This window comes from Cavia porcellus, unplaced genomic scaffold, assembly GCF_034190915.1.
Source record: "Cavia porcellus strain 051 isolate PalLab524CR breed Dunkin Hartley unplaced genomic scaffold, mCavPor4.1 scaffold_2, whole genome shotgun sequence".
Taxonomy (NCBI): domain Eukaryota; kingdom Metazoa; phylum Chordata; class Mammalia; order Rodentia; family Caviidae; genus Cavia; species Cavia porcellus.
This window is the reverse complement of record NW_026947485.1, coordinates 120,787,052-120,807,399: the sequence shown is the minus strand read 5'-3', so window position 1 is coordinate 120,807,399 and position 20,348 is coordinate 120,787,052. Positions and strand designations below refer to the sequence as shown.

The 20,348-nt window shown below is 36.1% G+C and overlaps 1 protein-coding gene across 5 annotated transcripts in view; it reads left to right on the top strand.

Moving 5' to 3' along the window:
- Edil3 (EGF like repeats and discoidin domains 3) overlaps positions 1 to 20,348 on the top strand; it is a 409,108-nt gene that overhangs the window by 372,959 nt on the left and 15,801 nt on the right. For all 5 annotated transcript variants that reach the window (XM_013143611.3, XM_063245305.1, XM_003479468.5 and 2 more), the window contains one exon: positions 12,579 to 12,734. In XM_013143611.3, coding sequence (XP_012999065.1) covers positions 12,579 to 12,734 — 156 coding nt within the window. The remainder of the gene's footprint in view (positions 1 to 12,578; positions 12,735 to 20,348) is intronic.

Genomic DNA, 20,348 nt, shown 5'->3' with positions numbered 1-20,348 from the left:
AAAGCAACAGTAGTAAAATAAACATGGTATTGGAATCAAAACAGAGCTGAAGATCAGTGGAATAGATTAGAAGATACAACCACAACTACGAACACACTCAACCACCTTATTTTTGATAAAGGAGCCAAGCAGGTTCACTGGAAGAACGACAGTCTCTTTAATAAATGGTGCTGGAAAAACTGGCTCTCCATTTGCCGAAAACTAAAGCTAGACCCATGTCTATCACCATGTACTAAATTAAAATGTAAATGGGTCAAAGATCTGAATATTAAAACAGAAACACTAAATCTATTGGAAGACAAAATAGGTAGAAACCTTGGAGACATAGGAGTAGGTAAAGAATTCATGAACAGGACTCAAACCGCACGGGAAATACTTCCCAGAATCAATAACTGGGACCACTTCTTATTAAAAAGTTTCTGCATGTCAAAAGAAATCTCCAGCATAGTGAAAAGAAAACCCACAAACTGGGAAAAGATTTTAGTGAACTCTCTCTCAGACAAGGGCCTCTTGTCTAAAACATACAAAGAATTAAAGAAACTCAGACCTCCGAAATTCAAAGATCCAATCCAAAAATGGGCATCTGAGATGAATATGCAATTCTCAGATGAAGAAATGCAAATGGCAAATAAATACATGAAAAAATGCTCATCATCATTGGTCATTAGAGAAATGCAAATTAAAACCACACTGAGATACCATCTCACTCCTGAAAGAATGGCCAGGATCAAGAAAACCGACAAATGCTGGAGAGGCTGTGGGGAAAAAGGAACTCTCCTGCACTGCTGGTGGGAGTGTAGACTGGTACAGCCTTTGTGGAGATCTGTCTGGAGATTTCTCAAAAAGTTGGGATTGGAAATCCCATTTATTCCAGCTATTCCACTTCTAGGCATATTCCCAGAAGAACTGAAAGCATCATACCACAGTGATATATGTGCACCTATGTTTATAGCAGCACAATTTGTAATCGCCAGATCTTGGAAACAACCCAAGTGCCCATCAACTGAGGAATGGATAAAAAAGTTGTGGTATTTCTATACAATGGAGTATTATTCAGCTATAAAGAAGGATCACATTGAGATATTTATCAATAAATGGGCACAGCTTGAGACCATACTCATAAGTGAAATAAATCAATCTCGCATGTGTGAATACCGAATAGTTTCCCTAATGTAAGTAATGATTCAAATATATAAAAATATGTGGCAATCATGATTCCCCATTAGGTGGCCTTGAAGCCTTATAAAGTTTTCACTCATTAATTAGAAAGGCTTTATTCTGGGCTTCTTGATATGAAAACATTTGAAGCTAGAGTATATGAAGTTTTACCCAAATATTTCAAGGAAAAAGACACTATGGTAACTACTATTAAGTCAGGTTATAAGGTGGTGAAGTACTAGGTTATTGAAACAGTCATGCTGTGACCTCTATTGTTATATTGTTATGTCCTGTTTTATCTCAATCTCCCCCTTATTGTTTCAAAAAAAAATTATTTAGTCATTTCTTATGTTTGTCTTAATTAAAGAAAAAATTCAAAAAAATTAGGATATATAAATAGTAACTCTTTTCGATTTCCTATTAACTTGTTTTGAAGTCCTGTAGTACTCCCACGATCTTGTTTTGACTGATTAGACTCTGTTCCATTCTATATGATAGTATCAAGTTTGAAGACATAGGCAACTACTTTGAAGACAATAAGATTCACTAAGATACCCATTCTGGTTTGACTATTGTCTTCTTTGGAAGTCCTGTAATGTTTACAATGCCTAAGTTTTATTGGTCTTGTTCTCTACTGTTTTGTCCAACTTTATAATATCTAATAAGATAGACAATTCTTTTTAAGGAAACAAGGGACAACGTTGATAACCATTGTTGATAAACTTGTACTCTGTTCTACACCATGTGCTACGTCTATCCTTGGTATTGACTGACAGCTTTGTTTTGCCATATTTGACTGTATTCTTCCCCCCCCCCCCAAAGAAAGTAATAAGCACTAAGGAGTAATAAAATCCAAGATGTGTAAATTTTGTTGTAAAAAAGAGAGGGAAAAAAAAAAAAAGAAAAGGAGCTCTAACGGATATAACAGCAAGTGTGTTTGGGGGTGTTAAATAGCTGACTTTATCAATGTTTTTGGAGCATTGAACACAGCTGTTTGCAGTCTCCCTGTTTGAATGTCCACCTTGTGTTCTTTGATACTGTGACTTGAGGAACTATTTTCAAGAAAATAGTGTGTAATCTACTAGCAGGTAATTTCTTACTGTTATGGTTTTTTGTTTTGTTTTGTTTTGTTTTGTTTTGTAGTTCTGTATTGCGTGTACCCTTACGCCGCTTTGGTTTGTTTTGTGTTTTTCTCTTTTTCCTCTTAAATAAAAAAAAAAAAAAAAAAAAAGAAATGTATAAGCATCTTATTGTTTGCTCGCAGGAGCAACATACTTAAAGGAAGTTATACACTTTGTATTTAAGGCAGCAGGGGCGTGGGCAGGGATATGGCTCAGCAGCACAAGCACGTGCCTGGCAGGCACAGCGAACTGAATTTGATTTCAAGCACACACACACGCACACAAGCCAGAATATTTTCATTGTTATACACTCTTGGGTTTCAATGTAGGTGTATCCAGTTTATATTATACCACAGAATTTAACAATAATATGTTCTCTACATTGTATTCAGAGTCCAAAGACTTTAGGTAGTACAACAAACACAAGCAGGGGGCCAAGGATATAGCTCAGTGGCACAGGGCCTGCCTGGCAAGGACAAGGTTCTGAGTTTGATTTCTAGTACACACACACACACACACACACACACACACACACACACACAAAGATAAAAAGAATCAATGGCAAATAAAAATTGGGACATAAAGCAGTATGTCATGAGGTCAGAGCTTCAAGTACATAATGGTTGCTACTCATTTGCTCTAGAAAGAAAAAAAAAAGAAAATATGAATAATAGTAGAAAAATGTAAATAAAATATTTATACCTGAAACAGATTGACATAAATAAGAAAAGGAGTTTGATTTAATGGATATTCAATGATAAAACCAGTAACTAAAGCCCCTTTTCTGTTTTGAGGCCTACTCAAAACAGAAGACGAGCCCAGAGTCTTCATCCTGACCTACATCCCCAGCCCAATTATTATTTTTTATTTTGAAACAAAATCTCAGTAAGTTGCTGAGTTTCCCGGGCTTGGTCTGAAACTTTGATGCTATTGTCTCAGTTTTCCGGAGTACTAGGATTTCGCTTTTGTGCTCCTGTGTCTACTGTATAACCAAAGCTTATGCAGTTTGGGTGACTGAAGCATTGACGATCTGTATGTCATCAAAGGGTGTGCTGGGACCTGGTCCTCTTACACAAACACGGTGCTGCTAGTGCTACCCATCATGCACTGGAACAGAAAAAATGCAAATGCCTTTTATCCCTTAAATTCACTCTTGTCTTTTGCCCACTTCCTGCAGCTATGGTTCTCAGTGCTGTCACCTGCAGGTGGTTCTCTACTTTCCAAGGCACCCTCTCCAAGGCAGTGCCTGCAGAGCGCCAGGCTGGCCTTTCTGTTTCTTGACCATCAGTATTGATGCTGCGTTTTCCTAAAGATTTGCCTGAGCGTTTACCTTTGCCTGATTCCTTTCCGCTGGGTAAAGTCAAGGGCATAGAAGTCACATCCAGGTTTCTGCACACTGTTGCTAGTGGTCCAGCTGAAAACTGGATCCCTGGGAGCACGTGCACATCCAGCAAAGGGTGGAAGACTGCATGGCAGCTTGCCTGGAATGACAGAAGGAAATGTACAGCGCTCTGACTGATCTGCAGATTACAGGAAAGGCTAACATTTTTACAGACAAAAAGTACATAGCTCCTCCAGCCAGGACACACAAAAATACATAGAGTATTCTGTCAAATCCCATGACTTTTAAGGACCCCTTAGTGTGTAGAGCACTCAATGGAATTTGCGTAGCAATCATTCTTTGCACTGTAGGTGTTTGGTTTGCAAAGTTCTTATGCTTTTAATTGATTTGTTACAGAACAAAGACTGTTTTGTGACTGTACAAATACCTTGCCTGTTTATATATAAATACCAGTCTCTAAAATGCCAGTCTTTAAGATATAATAATGGTCATAAGAAATATACGGTCTTTATTAAGATTATACTCAATAAAATAATGGTTGGAAGACATATTAAGTAGCTTTTCAAATGTAAACAGGCTTCCTAATTCTGCCTGCTAACATACATAAAATTTTCATCCATACGTTAGTGAATTTTTATCTTTGTGAATGATGTGAGTATACCTTTTACTTGGACAGTGCTCACACAGTGTTATCAAAAAGCACAAAACAGCAAACTTCCCGATAGACATTTGAGTAATGTCACTGTTTTCTACACTGTGTACAAACCAAGTGCTGATAAAATTCTTTGTTTTCGTTTTCATTTGGGCTCTGGCACTGCTGTAATTAACATGTCTAAATAATCTTTGTTAAATGTCTTTATGCTCTTTGATCAAAGACTTGCATTAAATGTCCATTAACTAACTAATAATGACCCTATCAATTATAGACTAATTCAATTAGGCACCACCCTGAATCGCTAGTCACAGGCTAAGTCAAAGCTCCCTGCCTGATCCAAATCAGACTTGAAAGGCAAATAACAAGCTATGTTAATTCAACTCTGCCAGGGTGATCTGAGTTTTCACGAACTCAGCAGAAAGTCACTTTCAGTAATGCAGTAAGAAAAACACGGTTATTTGCCTTAAGAGTTTTCAAGGTTTTATACTTTTCTTCAGTTATATTTTATTCTTTCTAGCAGAAGCCTTACAGAGATTGGATCACAGCTAACCTGTTAACTTGATTGAACTTTAGTTCCTTATAACTGTAATTATTTGAGAGTCATTTTTCAAGACAATTTAAAAATAAAATTTTATAGAGTATTTCAAAAGCCATTCATTACGAAGAGAATAGAAAATCAAGCTGTTTACCCCTCTACACTGTGATTAAAGTAAATCAGTACAAGGGCATTAAATTTGATCCTTATTTTATTAACTCCAAATGTGTTTATTAATGAGGTTTTTATTTGGGGCTGATCATATCTTTTAAACTTCTTTGAAATATAATGAGAAGATAAATGGACTTTTAAAAATGTTTTCCCAAGGACGACCTTTGAAGCTTCCTTGGAGAACTGATTTGAAGTCCTCTACAGAGCTTCCAAGTATATTTCTCACATCATCTTAACTCTTTCAACCTCTGGGCTGTGATTTATTTCTGCAGCCTCTGACTTCCTTTCAAGCCCAAAGTAGGCTTGAAGTGTATACACACCAGGTGGCCTGCTGGTGGCCGTCCATCACTGGGGCAAAAACTCCTGACACTGCAGTGCAGGAATTCTGACAGCTCAGGCAGAAAAGCCGTGGCTCAGACCCAGAGCACTGCAGGCTGGAAGCCCAGTGATCACTTTACTACAACCAGAAACACTACGCCAGGACCGCTGCTTTGGCTCCTAATCTCCCATCTCATTCACAGCAGAAAATACAGCCCCATAATACACACCTGGCGAAAGTGATTTGTTGCGGTGTTAGCCACTTAGCTCACTGAATGCTCAGGTGTGAAACTACTCACTTGATGCCTTTTTACCAAGCATTCGATAGACAGCAGAAACTAACTTGTCTCTTCCTGTGATTTTACATCTCCAGAGAAAAACTGATTAGAAGACAAGTAAATTATATACTAGAAAAATAAGCAATGGATGTTTAGTTGCTTAACTCAAATGTCCATTGAATGAAAAATAACAGAATTCAAGAAATATGTATTTGTAATAGCCACAAAAAATGTTCAGTGGAAAATTTGAGTGAGAAAATTTGAAAATTCATGTCAATAGTAAAATAAACTTACATGTCAAACTAGCAACAAAATACAGCACATATGATAGAAGCTGTATATTTATATCATATAAGTTTTTCTTAAAAGCCAATCTTTATTCCAATAGATAATATGTACATATCATTAGTGACACTGAGCAGTTAATACATCATAACTTAAATGTCTCAGTGCTGTTTACGTATATTTAGTGTAAAAATACCATTTGCTACAGCATAAGGTTGATGAGTATGTGAGGAAAGAATTCTTGTAGACTACTGATGAAAGTGTATAATATTTTTGAAGACAAATCTAAAATGTATTTTAAATGGAAGATTATCTCTACAGAAAAATAGTTTCATCAAATAGCAAATGTAGCTATCCATGGAGTTTAATCTATTCTCCCCATATTTTTATAATGCATATTGTTATACAGAGTAAGGGATTTTATTTTAGGAGGTTCATACATGCATGTAGCACTTTAATTATTTCATCTCCAGTCAGTCCCTTCATCCTGTACTTCATATTGCCTTTTGTAAAGATAAAAAAATCAAAATACTGTCTATAGGGGACTGGTAAAGTAATTTTCATACCTCAGGGACACAAAATAGGCAATGGTGTATAGCCATTATAAACTATGTTATTATTATTTAATATTATTATTTGTAAAATATTTATGAGGAGCAATAGACAAAATGTACAAAATTTCAAAGCTGCATATAGTACTGTGAGCTAACTGTATAAGGATACATGAAAACAGGAAATCTCTAAAAATAGTAATATGAGGAAAATAACAGAGGTTAACTTTGCATAGAATTATACCTAATTGTAAATGTATTTCTAATATCTCTTTTAACAACAAGTGGTTTTTGTTTAGAAAGCCCACTTTTATATTTAGAATTTTCTTTGATTAGATAACCTTAGTTCTTTTAACCTATCTTCTGGAAATCAAGAGTCCATGACAAAGGGAGAGAATTAGAAGTTTATGAGAGTGTTAGTTATTAAGGAAACACTGAAGGCGGTGGTGCATGGTTGCTGTTGACTTACAGGTGAACGATCATGGTAAATATTTAAAATGACTTCTGGAACAAAAAGAAGTTTTACAAATCATTTAATCACATAGAAAATATCAAGGAGGAAAGAGTAAACCATGTGCCTACAAATACGAATGAAATGTGTAAGCAAACATCCAGTGTTCAATATTTTTCAAATGCTAAGCACAACAATTTTTTCTACAAGACATATACGAATAGGGAAGACAAATGTTGATTTTATCTGTTGTTGAGACAGTTTATCTCTGTAATTATAATTTCTTCTACATAGCAGGTGATTACATTCATTGTGAAAAGATTATCAGAATAAAGGCTGTTAGGTATCAAATGTGCATAGTTATCATACTATCTCGCATTCTCAGTAAAATTCTGCAGTTGAATTATTTGTGTGATTTTCAGTAAATCCTCATACAAACAGCCCTGAGCTGACAACAATCCTCAGGTACAGTGCACATTGGCATAAAGCTCTGTGCATATTGAAGCTGCAGATTTTCAAGTGTGGAATTGTAGAAATTTTGAGTTTAGGGCCAATGATACGTGGGTATCTGGGATCCCAATAGCACGACAGGTAATAGACAAAACCTTCTTCCCACTGGAGTTCAGGAAGCATGCTAAGTGCACCACACTGTCTTACCCGTGAAACACACCGTAGAACACCAGTGAGACAGAAAATCCCCTCTAATTTTGGAAAGAGTTATTATCATATGATTTAGCTTGGTTTTATTTTCATTTTTAAAACTATGATAGGGAAAATTAATTGCCTAGCTGGAAGTTAAAAATTAGTTCAGTAATAGAAAAATAAGTGTGAGTGCTTAGGCCACTACAGTATTGTGAGGCATGCAAGCCTCTGAACCAGTAAATCAAGTCGGATGCAGAGGTGGAATAATATTTCTTTATTAGTTTTTCACATTTGCACTTGGTCTGCAAGCGTAGGCTCCAACTGGACTAAACGTGTGATGACCAACAATGTTGTTCAAAAGCCAAGCACGGTTATTGCTGTCTCTTAAATGTAGTTATATGCAGTGGTTTCTTGTAATGTTAAGTTTAGAAAATGTTGAAAACAAAATATCCCCTACATATTTTTCCTATAAATCGGTTTCTAAATACTGTTACCTGTCTGGGTCTGTGAGTGGTGCGTTCATGGATCCTAAATAATGTGGGTTGATAATGTTTAGGGAAAATTTTTAGCTCTAACAATACAAGCTTTTTATCATTCTTCTCTATGTGATAGTGTAGAACTCTGATTTACATAGCACTTAATTTGCATAGCTATAAGTATTCTACAGGTGGTTTAAAATGTATGGGAGGATAGGTACACAGGTTATATGCAAATGTTATTTTATTAGGGGATTTTGACATCTAAAGATTTTAGCATCTACAGAGGGGTTTGAGATACCAAAGATGACCACAGTACGAATTATGTTAGCTTTGATTTTAGCCCTGTTTAATGAGTCGATTTTACAAAACTTCAGAAAGTTACAAAATACATAATTTGAATGATAATCTCCATAAACTAAATAATAAAACATGTGACTATATTTTATTATTGTATGCTACAATAAATAATAAAATAATACCACATTTCTGTGACAGTGATAAATTTCTTTGGCTTTGCCCTTTTTTTCTTGCAAAACTCTCTATCAGAATCACTTTCATCTTCTCCCCTCCACTTCGAGAATTTTTCTATGAAAGTATAGCCGCTTTCCCAGCCCTATCCCTTCCCAGGGAGGCACTGTGAGTGCTAGGCAGATGTTTGCAATGCAGTTTCTCTTGACCTTTCCCAAGCAGATGCTACAGATGTTCTACACCATTATCCTGCACTTGACATGCTCTAAAAATATTTATACATTGCTAACACAACTTTAGATGGTTTTACAACCAAAAATTATATTCGTAAGTAACCTTGGCGCAATATTTTTGTCTCATTTCTGCCTCACTCTGTAAATATTCCTCCTCTCTTGTTTGCATTCTTATTAGGGTAAAATAAATCACTCAGTATAATCTGCAATTTACTTTTTCCTTTACTATTGTTTTGGAACAATGTACCATACAGATCAATATTTAGATAACAATGCAAAATATAATGATTTGTTCATATTATTTTCATTAACCATTTCACTTAAAAGGGCATTTCAATTGTATATTTTCTCTAATTTGAGTAAAAAATGAGATGAGTATCTTTATATACATCCTGAGAAAAAGATCAAGGTGTGGTAAAATTGAGAAGTTTCCTTGGAAGAGTACTTAGCCAGATTTTCCTCTCTTCCTGGATTCTTCTAACAAGGTTCTCTCAGAATCTAAGGCCTTTCTCAGTGTTATTTATTTTTTTGTTACCAAGGTCTTGAATGATACTTAGTATTCAATACACTTTTGTACACTTTTAATAAACAATTTCATTTTCCAATAATACAGTGCTACAAAGATAATTATTCTCATTATTCAGAAGAGGAAATTGAGACACAGAGAAAAGATCAATAGCTTGTCCAAGGATTTAGACCCAGCTCAGGTGCCTGAATCAGACAGTCCATTGGAGTAGGCTGACCCCTGCAGTCTGATTCCTAAAAATAGGAGAGAAAATGTAGCCAGGTGCCTTTGACAGTATAAATTTGTTAATGCAACTGCAGTACTGTTTCCTGTACCAGTGATGTTCTCTTGCATATAAAACTGAAGAGAAGCAGTTAGGATTTTCTTTGACGATTTATCATAACATCCTTCTCCTTGGTTTGGTTCATGTCCATAGAACTTACCGAGGAAGCAGTTCTTGTTCATGCAGTGAAGTTCACTGGAGGCGTTGTTACCTGTGAGCTATGTTTCATGCAGCTTAACACAAGAAGTGCAAGACACTAAGCCAGACTTCTGTCTCAGAGCCAGCTCAGTACTCTCAGCACCTGTTCTATTGGAGCTCAGCTTTGGGAAGTGAGGAACTAAAGTAGCAGAAGATATCTGGTTAGAATATTTATAGTTCAAGCCTAGCCAGGAATTTCTGTAAGAAGCCATGGTGTCTGTGTGCAGGGGAAGCGTCAGGTCTCAGGCTTCCCTACAACCACCATGCATGCTGAACTCCAGGTCCTATGCTCCTGGTTTTTCCCAGAATGAGCTCTGTGCAGCCCTGTTTGAGCAACCTCATGTCACACACGAGATGCTTATTATTTTTATATAGAAAGAAGCTTTGTTTAGACCTGGTATTCTAAGTTGAATGCAGCAAATTGTAGGACAAGTTCTGGCTCAAACCAGATTGCTGTCTATTTAAGTAAAGAGGCTGTTTACCCTGGATCAAACATGAAAAACAGTTCTAGATTTTTAAAAAATGACTAGAAATGGGGAGCAGGTAGAGTGGGAAAGTTCCTATTGGAAAGAGCCAAGATGTACAATTCAGGCCAAGACATCCCCACCTGCCAGGATACACAGCTGACCCGTAAGACCTGCACAGAAGGGTTGATCCACGAGTCCTGGATGAATCATTTGGGTTGAGGGCTTCCAGGGCTCAGTACTGAAGAAATGAGCTCCAGTAGCATTCCTGTCCTGGAGGCGGCTGGATTCCTGTGTGTTTGTAGTCCATTTCAGTGTCACCATGATTCAGTGTTCCGTACCATTGATTTATCTCTGTTTTGTTTTGTAACACCTTTTGAACTTCAGCAATACGAAGAAGACTTTGAAGAACAGCAGTTTTGCCCTGTTATCTCTGAGCAATTATATTTGGATTTAGGACAACAAAAGAGATCCATATATTTAAGCCCAGACAGATGAAGAACAAAAAGGAAATTCATGATAAAACACAGGGCTCTCCTAGTGTTGTAAATCCAGTGTTGCCTTTGTTTGTCTTAGACTTGCTGTCAATTCAATGAGCACAATGACTCTTCAAAAGTTCTGATAGAATCAGAAGCGAGGAACTCAAGTTAAAAAACCATTGAATGAAAATGCAATTCATGGGGTCTTTGAATGACACAGAGGTTAAAATACGCCTCTCTTTTATTCACTGTTTATCTCCGTACTGCATCTTTGGCTGTTACTTATTTAGGTTGCTATTGCCATTGCCTTATGTGTAGTGTTGATATAATATCTTACTTTTGGTGGTCATTGAAAGATTAAAGAAGAGATTCTCTCTCTCTCTCTCTCTCTCTCTCTCTCTCTCTCTCTCTCTCACACACACACACACACACACACACACAGAGAGAGAGAGAGAGACAGACAGACAGACAGACAGACAGACAGACACAGAGACAGAGAGATAGACAGAGAGACAGAGAGACAGAGGACAATGTAATCCACTATTTCTTGCTTGGAATATAGTTCTGTGATCTTCTGTTGTTCAACACACAAGGTATTTTAGATGATGCCATACATCTTTAGAACCTCAGAATAACATGTTATCCAAAATATTTTAATAAAGCATTAAAGGTAATACTCTATCCTAGTCCATTTTCCAAATTGAGCTTAATGTCTGTAATACATGTTCCAAAATGTGAACAAGAAACCATGTGAATTAAAAAATATAGGTTCACAGGCTCTGACACATCGGGAACTTTTCTCCACATCCTTATTGATTGTTAGCTGTGTGACTAAATATGGCCTTTCTGTTTGTTGTCCTGAGCTCTGTTCTCACTCACAGCCTGTTTCTGGCCCATGACATCTGTTTGTGTCTCCCTTCTCACAGGACAGGGCCCTGAAATAAAAACAAAAGGACATAGTGTTCAGAGCACCAGATCACACACGGGATCTTGATGGGACAGATGATAAGACTGAGGACGTGGCGTGCCTGTTAGTCACAGGAAATGGGTGGAAGTTGGGGGTTATTGTAGAAGGAAAGCGGAATCTATAGATCATGGAACACAAATGGAAAGTTCTTACAGGAGGTGTCCAGGAGAAAACAAAAGTCTTAGGTTTATTTCCTAAATCAGAATTCCCAGAGTTAAGATGCAATTGTGAATTAGAAAAATCAGGGTAAATTATTGATCTATTATAGATATATGTTCTTCTTACCTTATGTACATTAATAATTTTTTGATGACTTTAATGGTTCCTAGATTTTCACTGGTCTTGCGGCTTTAAACTCCATATTTTGCAAGAAAGCATGTATTCTGAGCTCAGATATTACAGGTCATGAATGAGTACTTTTAATCCTCTTTCATCTTTGAAGAACATTTAATTTTTTCCTCAAGGTTTTTAAGGAGTGTAACTTTCTGGAAAGGGATTTTCTTTGCCAGTCATTACCATTGCTCAATTGTGTATTGTTGAATTGATTAAAATTCATAGAGACGTTTTTATTTTCATTGTTATTGAATCAATTGATCGGCAAGGTGAGTAAATTGGATTAGAAGCATAAATTCTGGGAGATCATAATCAATCTCTAAGTCCATCCTGCCAGTCCTGATCTACCTTAGTCACACCAAAGCGACTCAGTTAGAGGAGTCAGTTTAATATAAAATGGGTTGCTGAACTGACGTGAGCATCATTTTACTTTATAAATGGTCCAAATAGCTGCTAAAGGGATTTTAGACTGTATTTACCCCATGGCAAAATCAGTTATGTACCAAAAACACATGCGGTCCTTGGTTCAAAACACTTGTGGAAATAACCAGGAAGAGTTTGCACTTAGCGTATTTGATTTTTAATCTATCCAGTTCAAGAGAGGTATAAATTTACAATAGATTTGATTGTTGCATTTACATTGTGCGGATTCCTCCTTTTAGGTGGATCTTCTTGGCCCTACCAAAGTGACCGGTATAATCACACAAGGAGCTAAAGATTTTGGTCATGTCCAGTTTGTCGGGTCCTACAAACTAGCCTACAGCGACGATGGGGAGCACTGGACCGTGTACCAGGATGAAAAGCAAAGGAAAGACAAGGTGAGTCCTTTCTAAATTAATGATGATTTTTTTCTTACCAGCCCTTTTATATCCTCACTGTTTTTGCATTAATAACCAATAGAAATGTTGAGAATAACACTCTTCAAGTGTTCAGCAAATTTATGAATTTTTCCAGAAACACTAGACCTGTCCTGCTATTTCAGTGAATCAACAAAGGCTGAATTCATTTCACACAAAATTCTCTTTACAAGGGATGCACTTCTAGGTTTAGACTTAGCTATATGTATTAACATTTTAACATTCACATTTTAACATCCATTTAACAACTCAAGACATAAGCACCATTTATTTTTTAAAGACTTAGAAATGAATATTCTTCAATCTTCAATGTTATTTTTAAAGTTTTGTTTAAACAGAAAAAAATTTCTGTTTTTTTTAATTTTTTAAAGTTTTGCTTTAAACAGAAAAAAAAGTAAAAGTAACAATAAAATGGAGTTTCAGAACAGGCTAGCAGGAAGTAATAATAATTAACACATTGCATATTGTTATTTTTGTAGTAGTTGTTCAGAGTACAAGATGTAGGCATGAAATATTGTCCAAAAAATAGCACAATCAACTAAGAGAAACTAACTGTACTGCTGGCTTAACTATCCTGTGTGTGTATATGTATATTTTTTTCCTTTTCCCTTCCTTCCTTTCCCTTTTTCCCATTACATCTTTTCTTTTGAACAGTTTCTTCCCCATTCACAGTATCTGTTGTACATTTTAGACATTATTTATTTGTCCAGTTTCTCACACCAGAGACACAATGTAAGGCTTACACATGTGGGTTTGTTCTATTTCACTTAGGACTATGGTCTCGCGTTGCATTCATTTACCTATAAAAATCTCACATTTCTGCTTCTTTGTGGCTGAGTTTATTCTTTTTATCCATTCCTCAGTTGATAGACATTTAAATTATTTCCAAGATTTGCTATTACAAATTGTGTTGACATAAACATGGGTGTGCAGGTGTTGCTGTGGTACAATGTTTTTAATTCTTCTGGGAAAATATCCAGAAGGGGAATAGCTGGGTTGAATGGGGCCTCTAATCTTTTTTAAAGAAATCTCCATATTGATACTTTCGTTTAAGAATTTAAAATAATGCATGGTTGATGATCAATGGCATCTTAGATTGAATGAATAATGAGTTTTTGTAAATAATTATTTTATGAAGCATAAACAAATTTCAGTTCTTCTCCTTTACCTGTTGGTGTAAGTACTCAAATATACAGAGTATATGTTTCATAAGGAGACAATTTTAAACTTCTTTTGTAATACCATCTTGAAATTAATCCTAAGACAGATAAGTAATTGTGTCTGTTACCCATGTAGAATATTTGCTAGGAAACACATTTATAATAGTGAAATACAGGCTACTCAGAGAAGAAATGCAAAGAAAATTAAGATTAGAGAGTTCAGTCATGAAAATACTTCTTGATTTCCATTTATATTAAAGATGTGCCTTAATAATATAGAAGAGAATAAAATTTAATAAAATAAAAATTTGCTTATAAATGAATTTTATTTCATTATGCTAGTCTGAAAAATACATTGATCTTTCTTTCAAATGTGTCCTCTTGGTTGAATGTGATGTTCAAGTATTCTAAAACTTTACTGATTTTCTAAACTACTTGGCCTATCACTTACCTAGAGTGGAAAGTGAAAATTCACAGTCATAATGATAGATTTGTCTATTTCTCTTGCTATTATATCCTTGTTTGCTTTGGATATTTTGAAAAGATTTATCAAGATTGTGTGTCAAAGTGAAAAATTAAAAAAATAAAATAAAAGCCTAGGGATATAGCTAGGGGTGAACAAGGTCCCTGAGTACAATTCTTAGTGCCTCAAACAAACAAACTGAAAATAAGATTTTAATGTTATTTTACTTCTTTTATCCTGTGACGTGTTTTGCTCTGAAATTTATTTTGGTATTAATGAGTTATTCGAGTTTTGTTTTGTTTCCTTTATGTATGTTTTCCAATCGTTTTACTGACCTGTATTCTGCCTTTGAAATTCGTTTCTACATAATGTGCAGATGGGCCTCTACTTCTGTCTGTCTGTTTTATTAATATATGTTTGCAGCATATAATGAGCACATCATAATGGAGATTTTGTCCACATAAACAAAACATCTGAATTCACTTAGGATATGGTTTTGAGTACACCCATTTACCTTTTTAACTGAAGTATTTCAACAACTTACATTTGATTTAACAACTAACAGTTTAACTTTATCATTTTGCTCTATATTTCCAATTGGTTACATCTTTTTGCCTTCATTTGGATTGGCTGAATGTTTAAAGATTCCATTTGATCTCCTTTGTAGACTTATTTAGCTCTGATGTTTTGTTTTAGGGATTGCTTTAGGATTGTGGTGTACATTCTAGATTTATGAAACCTTCCTTCAATGAATATTCAGGCCAAGGAACTGACACTACTTTCAAAAGCTCAAACAAAGTAGACTGTAGCTAAAAAAGCTCATGTACTTAGAAGCCACAATTATTACAATATATGATTTTATTACTGCCAAAATAAGCCTGAGAAATTGCTCCTATTAGTCCATTTAAACAACTGTGAGAGAAGATTGACATACCATGCTACTTACTGAAAGAAAGTAAGACAGACTTATGTTCACGTGCTATCTGTACGATGCAAAAACTTTCAGAAGTTAAGATTCTTTATTATAAATGAACTTTTGTGATAGATTTCTCCTCACTCTCACACAACACTGAGAGGTTTAATTTGTTCAGTCCAAGATGGGCTGTCCCCAAGGCAGAGCCGTCATGACAGAAGGGCACAGCGGAGCAAAGCTGCTTGTTTCATGGTGGTGGTGAAGGGGAGCAGCAGACAGCAGCAGAGACGACGGGGTGAGGGAGCAGACATAGTCCTCAAGGCCCCAGCTCACAACAAAGGTGTACTCTACTACTGTATTGTCGCTTAATACAGCGATGCCGATAGCATTGAACTGATAACTTTATCTAGTGTGTTTCTAGAATTACAAGTAATTAGGTCCAGTGAAAAAGATAACTATTCATTTTTGAAAGAGACAACTGATACCAATGAACTGCAAATAAAATGCAGCAGATTATATTACCATAAGGAAATCATTTATGTAGAACAAGGAGGTACAGGGCAATGAACCTCTCCATTCTCACACAGAAGGGAATTTCAAAATAAATTTTAAAAAAACTTGAAAAAATAGGCTCATCAAATAAAAATATATTTGATGGTTATAAAATAATTATGGTGCTTTGTTTCTGTTGTCACTGCCATTAGATATCTTATCTACAATTTTCTGTACCCTTTGTATATATGAAAAGAAGAGCATAGTGTAATTTGGCAACAATTTCTCTGAATTTGAATGAGCCATCTTCTGCTAATTCTTGACAATATTCACAACTTGTTTTTGTGTTCATTTTCCATAAAAGAAAAACTTTCCAGCACTTACAAGTGCAGACTCAATCAAAAGGCTTAATGAAACTAAATGTGATCAATTATTTAAACATTTCAGGACAGAATATGTGTCTGTGAGGTGATTTTGACTGCACATTTCTAGTAGAAATATTCTCAAAGTTTCCTTCTGTCTGTCTGTCTGTCTGTCTTTCTCTCCTCGCCCCACATCTGTCTTTTTCTGTGTGTACCCTCTTTTATTGCTTGCTTTGCCACATTTGGGGGTTGTGGTATGGAACTGTAATGTAACTCCAGATACAAGATTACTCCAAGAAAAACAGTCACAAAATAATGGCAGTATTTAGGCCTACAATAATTGATATCAGTGAAATTTTAGACATGTGATTTTCATTAGACAGAACCGCTAAAATGCAGGAACCAAAGCTAAAGGAAAATCACGCATGCCCGTATGGATGCACACACATAGGACTAAGTATACATATGAATGTATACATGTAGGCACACACATGTGAAGAGCTAAAGTCAACTGAAAGAAAGTAAATGTGTGTTTCTCTTTAAGAGGAATTTCTGCCTTCTTAATCCAGAAAGAATGGCTATGATCAAGAGATCAGGAACAAGCTGGCAAGGCTGCAGGAGGGAGAAAGGAAGGAACCCTTTCTACACTATCGATGCCGTGTAAACTGGTGCAACCACTAGGTACATCACTGTGGAGATGCCTCAAAAGCTAAACTAGAAATTCCATTTGGCCCAGCTATTTTCCTTCCCGGTCTCTCCTTAAAAGAATTAAAGACATCATACATACGCATAACGATGTTCATAGCAGCAGACTTCACAACAGTTAAATCTCAGAAGGGGCTTCATGTCCATCTGCAGATAAAGGAATAAGGTAGACACGGCATTGACACACCCTGGAGTACTGCTCTATCAGAAGGAAAGATCATTTTGAGGTATTTATAGGAAAGTGAATGGCTTTGATATCACAATGTTAAGTGAAACAAATTCATTTAAATGTTATATAGTTTCTCATATGAGACATCTCCAAAAAATGTAAAAAGCAAAAACAGATAGATAGATAGACAGACAGATAGATAGATAGATAGATATAGATTTGTGACAAGCTTCCCACACCCTTTAGATGACTGCAATTAACTTAGAGTATTTGTTTTTACTGAAATTCCACATCAAATCTTCAGCCTGTGGTGAGATTCTCACTACAGTTTTAACCGATTTATATTTCGCTTTCACCTTACAGTTTTCTCTAACACTTAACTTTCACATTTCTCCACAACATGAATTAAGCTACATTTTTATTTGAAAGTCAAATATTCCTTTGCTCTTATGAAAGTGACATTTGTTTTATCCTCTTGGAGCCATTTTTTACTGTGTTTAGCAGGAAAACTGCAAACCTTGACAGACACTTTCAGTGTTCAATTTTTTTCAAGCTAGAAGCCAAAGTAAAACAATAATAAATTTCATGAAGAGTACATATATGGAAAAATTACAAGTGAAAATGGGTTTTCTGATCAAATATGTTCATCATAATGTCAAAGTGTTTAAATAAACCTGAACGCACACCAGTAGACACATTCTTCCACAGAAGTTGCTAAAGCTTTATTTCATCTTTTTCCTTGAAAAAAACGTTTAAATGTCTAAGTTGAAAAACCTGAAAGTTTAGCTAGTCTTTTAATAAATGGAAATATTAAAAACTCTACATCCAATTAAATTCTGTTGGGACTTAAAGATAAATGACACATATTCATCAAGAAATGGGACAGCAGCTGGATGAGCTCGTGTTGAACTTGAATGCTCTAATTCATTCTGTCAGACACAAAATCCTGGTCCTGACAGCAGTGGATTTTGAAAATACCCATTTCTTGGCCCCACCAGACTCTTGGAAGATCAGAGGGGAATCTGAATGTTCTCACAGCCTCCAATTAATTCAAAAACTGAACAAGAAAGATGAGTCTGATTGATGCTAATATCAAAGGGAAATTTTTGAAACTAAAGTATAGTTTTACATTTTCCTAGTCAGTGAAATTTATTGTAATATGGAAAGGACTTTGGTGTTTGCATAATTATTTGGTGGAGATTATTGAGAATGAATGTCTTAAAAAATAGCTTAGATTTGAATCAGTTTGCTGATTCTCTCATGAACACCATAAGTAAACATTTATTAACTTTCAACCAATTTGAAGTTGAAATAATACAATTAAATGTTTAGGAATATTGATCAGGAAAGGGAACTTACAGAAAGTGGTGACATTTGTATTGACTTGGTCATGAGGTTTAGAAGACAGTTTCTGTCCTCACTCTGCCAAACTATGGGGAAATTTTGAACACGACTTAATGGGGCAAAGAATTTATAGTCAGTGAGGGACCCAGGAGCTGGAAAAATTTTAGTTTGATCAGCATATTTTGAAAAATCAATATTTAACCTATTAAATGTGCTGCCTGATAAAATTAGCCAAGGGAGAAAATAGCACATAGATTATGTCAGTGTCATTAAAATCTATGAATTTTCAATAGTAAAAACATTCCCAGGCCCTTCTGAACCTCCTAGCATTTCCTAATACTGGTTTCGTCCCCAGCACACATTAACCAAGCTACCACTGCAGGTATGGAAAGATGCGTTCAATACTGCATGCAGTCATTACAGCTGCTGCCAAGCATCCTGCTCCTTCTGCCTGGACAGTGAACACTCAGGGAGCTAAAACTGCATTTGGAAGTTGAAAGTCTCTAAGTTGTGTGAGGCAGAGGTCAGATGAGCAGTGAGTACCAAGCTGTTCTTTTGAAATTTGATCCAGTGGAAAATCTTGGAGCCTAAAGAGTATCTTCTAGAGTCAACAACAGGGGATCTCAGTGGCCAGGAGGGAGAAGTGTGCTGGAGGATGGAGAGTGAATGCTTGCCCCGAGGAGAGCAGCCCTGCATTCCTCAGCAGAGAGATCGAGGGTAGCTTCTATGTATTCATGAGGACCCTAGGAAGCTCCATCCACTCAGAGTCCTGCACCTGTTGTCAAAAATGACAGATTGAGAAAGAAACAAAACTGCTTTGTTGAGTCATTTCCAAGAGTTAAATGACTTTATGTAAAACACTAGAATTCAATACTAGTAAGGGAATCATTCTCTGACATATCTGTGTTTCACACAAGCTCTCCTTAGTGTAGTAGGCATTTGGTGAGTGATTGAATGGAAACTACAGTTAAGGAGGCAATGATAGACTTTCAGCCTTGTCTAGAATGAGGTTATTGTTTCCATAAGCACCAGCTAGGTTCAACCATTTAGAAGTTCAACCATTTAGAAGCTCTCTTCTTGTAATGCAGCATCATAGGGCCTGGCTAGGATATGCACAGGTGAGGAGAATACAGAATTGTCTGTCCACATAAAGGTGATGTCGGTAGACATTCAAACCTGATCATGTACTTGAGAATGTTTCCTTTTCGGTGATCTTAAAAGTTAGCGATGACCTTACATTACAGGAGGACACAGAGAGAACAGCTAATGTCATGTCTCATATTTCATGCAGAGAAGATGACCTGTAATTTGTGATTTTTGACAGAGGACAATATTAGGTATAAATATTTATTGAGATTGCATGAGTCTGATAACAGACAGAAACAGAATATTTAGTAAAAACATAAATAAAGCAATTCTGTTAATTTCATAATCTGCACAGCACAGCCTGTCTGCATTGATAAGAAAGTATCAGGCTTGGTGGTGCACCCTTGTTCTGCCAGCACTTTGCGGGGTTGCGGGAGGAGGATTAAAAGTTTGAGTCCAGCCTGGATAATTTAGCCAGTTAGTGACCCTCGGTCGCAAAATAATAAAAAAGTGCTGGGGACATAGTTCAGTGGGAAGGTTCTGGATTCAGTTTCCAGTATCATACATGTACATCATCATCTTGATAGTATATGAAAAGTAGATGCATCTCATGTACAATTTGGGGAGGCTAAGAAATTCCAGACCCAGGCAATGGGAAGCTCTTTCTGGTGAAAGGGAACTGTCTGATTTCTAGATGAGACCTTTTCACTATGTTCCTTCATGACAGAAAAGAGTAGATAAGCTCTCAGAGGGCCTTTTGATAAAGTACCAGTCCCATTCATAAAGGTTCTGCTCACATGACCAAATCACCCCTAAAGGCCCTATCACCTTGAGAATTAAGATTGTAGCCTGTCCGTTTGTGCAGTTGGACAGAGATTCAA